The following is a 3706-nucleotide window of genomic DNA, read 5'->3' as shown; positions in this document are numbered from 1 at the left end:
ACACTCGGGGAGTGTGGGGACCTGAGCTCTCCCTGTTCCCTGCAGCACACTGACCATTTCGGGAATCGGCCCCGAGGATGAGGCCATCTACCAGTGTGTGGCCGAGAACAGCGCGGGCTCGTCCCAGGCCAGCGCCAGGCTGACTGTGCTGTGGGCCGAGGGGCTCCCTGGGCCCCCCCGCAACGTCCAGGCCACCTCTGTGTCATCCACCGAGGTCCGTGTGTCCTGGAGCGAGCCTTTGGTCAACACCAAGGAGATCATAGGCTACGTCCTGCACATCAGAAAGGCTGCCGGTGGGTCAGCGATCCCTGCCCCTTCTTCACCTGCACCCGGGCTGCCCTCATGTCACCAGTGCTGGCAAGACACCCTCATGTCCCTTACACTCCCCTGCCCCGCCCTTTGCTTGGCCAGATCCTCCAGAGCTGGAGTATCAGGAAGCAGTCAGCAAGAGCACCTTTCAGCACCTGGTCAGCGACCTTGAGCCCTCCACGGCCTACAGCTTCTATATCAAGGCCTACACACCAAGGGGGGCCAGCTCAGCCTCCATCCCCACTCTGGCCAGCACTCTGGGTGAAGGTAAGACCGAGATATCTGAGTGGGACCACCAGTTACAAGTGTTTAGGTTGTGCACTGCACAAGGGGCTGGCCCTGAAGCTGAATAGCGTCTGGGTCTACGTGCTAGAAAGGGTCCCCTTTTCTAATGCACACCCAGGGTCGGAGGTCAGAGAACTGTCAGGCTCCTGGGGGTCCAGGTAGGAGGTGGAAAGGCAGAACTTCAACTGTGCGCTCACGCCGTGGCCTCTTTCCCTGCCCCAAGCTCCCGTTCCACCCCTGCTCTCTGTGCGGGTCCTGGGCGGCTCCTCCCTGCAGCTGCTGTGGGAGCCCTGGCCCCGGCTGGCCCTGCATGAGGGCGGCTTCAAGCTGTTCTACCGCCAGGTGGGCAAGGCCTCCTTCGCTGGCCCCATCCTGCTGCCTGGAACCACCTCTTCCTACAACCTCAGCCAGCTCGGTGAGGGGGGCTCTGGGGCCGAGGTGGGGTGCGCGAGCTCCTGGCGGATGAGGGTGCAGGCCACTCAGCAGCGCTGCTTCCCCAGACCCCAGGGCCGCGTACGAGGTGAAGCTGCTGGCTTACAACCAGCACGGGGATGGCAACGCCACGGTCCGCTTCGTGTCCTTGCGGGGAGCCTCAGACAGGACAGGTGAGGGTGTGGGGCTGAGGCTGGGACCCAGGAAGGACGGGCTGAGGGGGGTGAGCCCAGCAGGTGGGTGGGGGGCGCCAGAAGCTTGGTGGGCAGCACTCTCACTGTGTTCCCTTGGTCAAGCTCCTCCTGTCTGAACAGCAGTGCTCTCTGTAGAGATAATAATATTGACTTTACAAAGATAGGGCAAGGATGAGTAGTCCGGGTAAGGTGCTGTCCCCTAAGCCCAGCCCTTGGGAGGCTGAAGCAGGAGGATTGCAAGTTTGAGGCTGATGGAAAAAGTGCTACAGCCAGTACTGGGCACAGTCAGTGCTCCATAATTGGTAAAAAGAAATGAAAAGGTTGGGCTGGGGCCACACTGGCAAAGCCACAGGCTGGAGCAGAGGAAGGGGCCCTCAGAGCCTGGATGACTGGGGTGCTGCGAGCCCAACCTGCCCCTCCCCCCAGCCCTGAGCCCGCCCTGTGACTGCCGGAAAGAGGAAGCGGCCAACCAGACATCCACCACAGGCATCGTCATTGGCATCCACATCGGGGTCACCTGCATCATCTTCTGTGTCCTCTTCCTCCTGTTTGGACAGAGGGGCAGGTGGGTTGGGCTGGGGAGGGGCCTGCCTGCAGCGGAGATGGCCTCGGAGAGGGGCCTGGGGCTGGCCCTGTCCTCTGCCCTTTCCCCTGACTCTTGCTCACCCATAGGGTCCTCCTGTGTAAGGATGTGGAAAATCAGCTATCACCTCCCCAGGGTCCCCGGGGCCAGAGGGACACTGGTGTCCTGGCCCCGAATGGCATGGCCCAGGGGGGGCACCGAGAGAAGCGCATGGATGCCAAGGAACTGGAGCAGCTGTGTCCCCCGGCAGGGGCAGTGGGGCAGCCGAGCCCCAGGCCTACCGTGAGTGCCCAGGCCTCCAGCCACGTCCCCTCTAACCACGTCCCCTTCCTGCCCCTACTTCATTTGGCCACAGGCCTCAGTCACCGGCCTTATCCAGACTCCAGATCTGCTCTGGTCACAAAACCCAAGGCAGGCAGCAAGGCCTTGAGACCCTGAGCCCCAGGTGGGATCCAGCCCTTCCCGTGTGACACCTGTATGATTGGCCCTGTCCCCGCAGGACCTCGCAGGCCCTGCCGTGTGTGAGGAGACCCAGCTGTCCATGCTGCCACTTCAGGGGTTCAGCCTTCTGGAGGGGAGGACGCCAGAGACCATAACGGTCCCCTGTACAGACCCTGGAGCTGCCCTGCCACCCCAGGATACAGGCCACGGCCTCCTTAGTGAAGGATAGGCTGCCCAGCCAGCTCTCGAGGGACGATAGCCGGTGTCCGGCTGGCTCTGGAGGCGGGGAGCCCCGCATTCTCAGGTCAAAGGCAAGATTTCTCCTTCCACGTGGGAGCTGGACGGTCCCGGGGATGGCCCTGCATTTCGGTCCTGACTGAAGGACGGGGCCCCTCTGGGAGATGAAGGGATCCCTGCAGGAGCCCCCATCCCCGGGCTGATGTCCCCTTGCTGCTGCCTGGTACCCATGCAACTTGGAACTGGACTAATGTTTTCCTTTAAAAATCAAAACTGAAAGCGAAAGAAGAGAGAGGAAGGTGAATTAGACTCCAAAAATTGCCCCTGCTGGGCCGGGCCCGACACAGTCCCCTGCCCGACCTCGTTTTCTCAGGATGGATTTTGCTGTGTTAGCGCTCAGCACCTACCTCAGCCGGCATGAATGTCCTCGGGGAGGGGACGGCACCCTGGGCCCTGCCCCTCAGAGCCAAATGCACGCCTACCTCAAGCCCCTCTGTGGGCTTCCCTCCCGTCCCCATTGTTGTCCAGAGTTTTAAAAAAAAAGAAAAAGAAAAAAAAGTGCATCCCGTCTCCAGGTGTGAAAGAAACCGTCTACCTCAAGGCCCGAAGCTCTGGCCATGCTGTCACTGGACCTTCTTCCTGGCCCTCTTCTCTTCTGCCACTGCCCGCAGCCTTCCAGAGGAGGAAGAGTGACAAGGGGGCCAGAAATAAAGATGGAATCGGTCAGAGAGAAAATGTGAAAGAAGCCAAAAATGAGAGGAAGCTTGTTCCTCAAAGTATAAATCATCCCAAACTAGCCACCTCCCAGGCCTGCTGCCTGTGCTCCATCTCCTGCCACCTGTCCACCCGTGTGGACCCTCCCACCTGTATCCACCCTCCACCGGGCTCTCCATGGCCCTTCCGGGGCTGGGGACATCACCTGTCCCTGCTTTCTGTCCTGCAGATGCAGGGCCTGGTGTGGGTCTGGGCCCCAGAGTGTACTGTGTGTAGAACAGCGGTGTGTGTCTTCGGTGGAGGTGCCCAGGCTCCTGCGTCATGGGACGCAGCCACCCCGACCTGCCCACTGGACGGTGGAACCACCGCTGTTAGCAGATGTGGCCAGGAGCTATTTTTATACAAGGTGTGTTTAAGGGTCATGTTCCTGTTACTTTTTCGTTTCTCTTTTCTGTTGTGTTGTTCTTTGAACTACTTGGGTAAAGAAGAAGAAAAAAAAAAAAAAAAAAAG

General features: G+C 60.2%; 1 protein-coding gene across 1 annotated transcript in view; it reads left to right on the top strand.

Moving 5' to 3' along the window:
* The window catches only part of Igdcc3 (immunoglobulin superfamily DCC subclass member 3), a 10539-nt gene extending 6843 nt beyond the window's left edge, over positions 1-3696 (top strand). The window contains exons 3-9 of the mRNA XM_033756057.1: positions 46-293; positions 412-576; positions 818-1009; positions 1095-1199; positions 1647-1785; positions 1893-2085; positions 2303-3696. Of these exons, the coding sequence (XP_033611948.1) occupies positions 46-293; positions 412-576; positions 818-1009; positions 1095-1199; positions 1647-1785; positions 1893-2085; positions 2303-2473 (1213 nt within the window). The 3' untranslated portion in view covers positions 2474-3696. The remainder of the gene's footprint in view (positions 1-45; positions 294-411; positions 577-817; positions 1010-1094; positions 1200-1646; positions 1786-1892; positions 2086-2302) is intronic.
* The last annotated feature ends 10 nt before the right edge of the window (positions 3697-3706 follow it).

The sequence above is a fragment of the Fukomys damarensis genome, unplaced genomic scaffold (genome assembly GCF_012274545.1).
Source record: "Fukomys damarensis isolate Sample0158 unplaced genomic scaffold, DMR_v1.0_HiC HiC_scaffold_25, whole genome shotgun sequence".
In the NCBI taxonomy this organism is placed as follows: domain Eukaryota; kingdom Metazoa; phylum Chordata; class Mammalia; order Rodentia; family Bathyergidae; genus Fukomys; species Fukomys damarensis.
The sequence above is the reverse complement of the archived record's forward strand: the minus strand, read 5'-3'. Positions and strand labels throughout refer to the sequence as shown.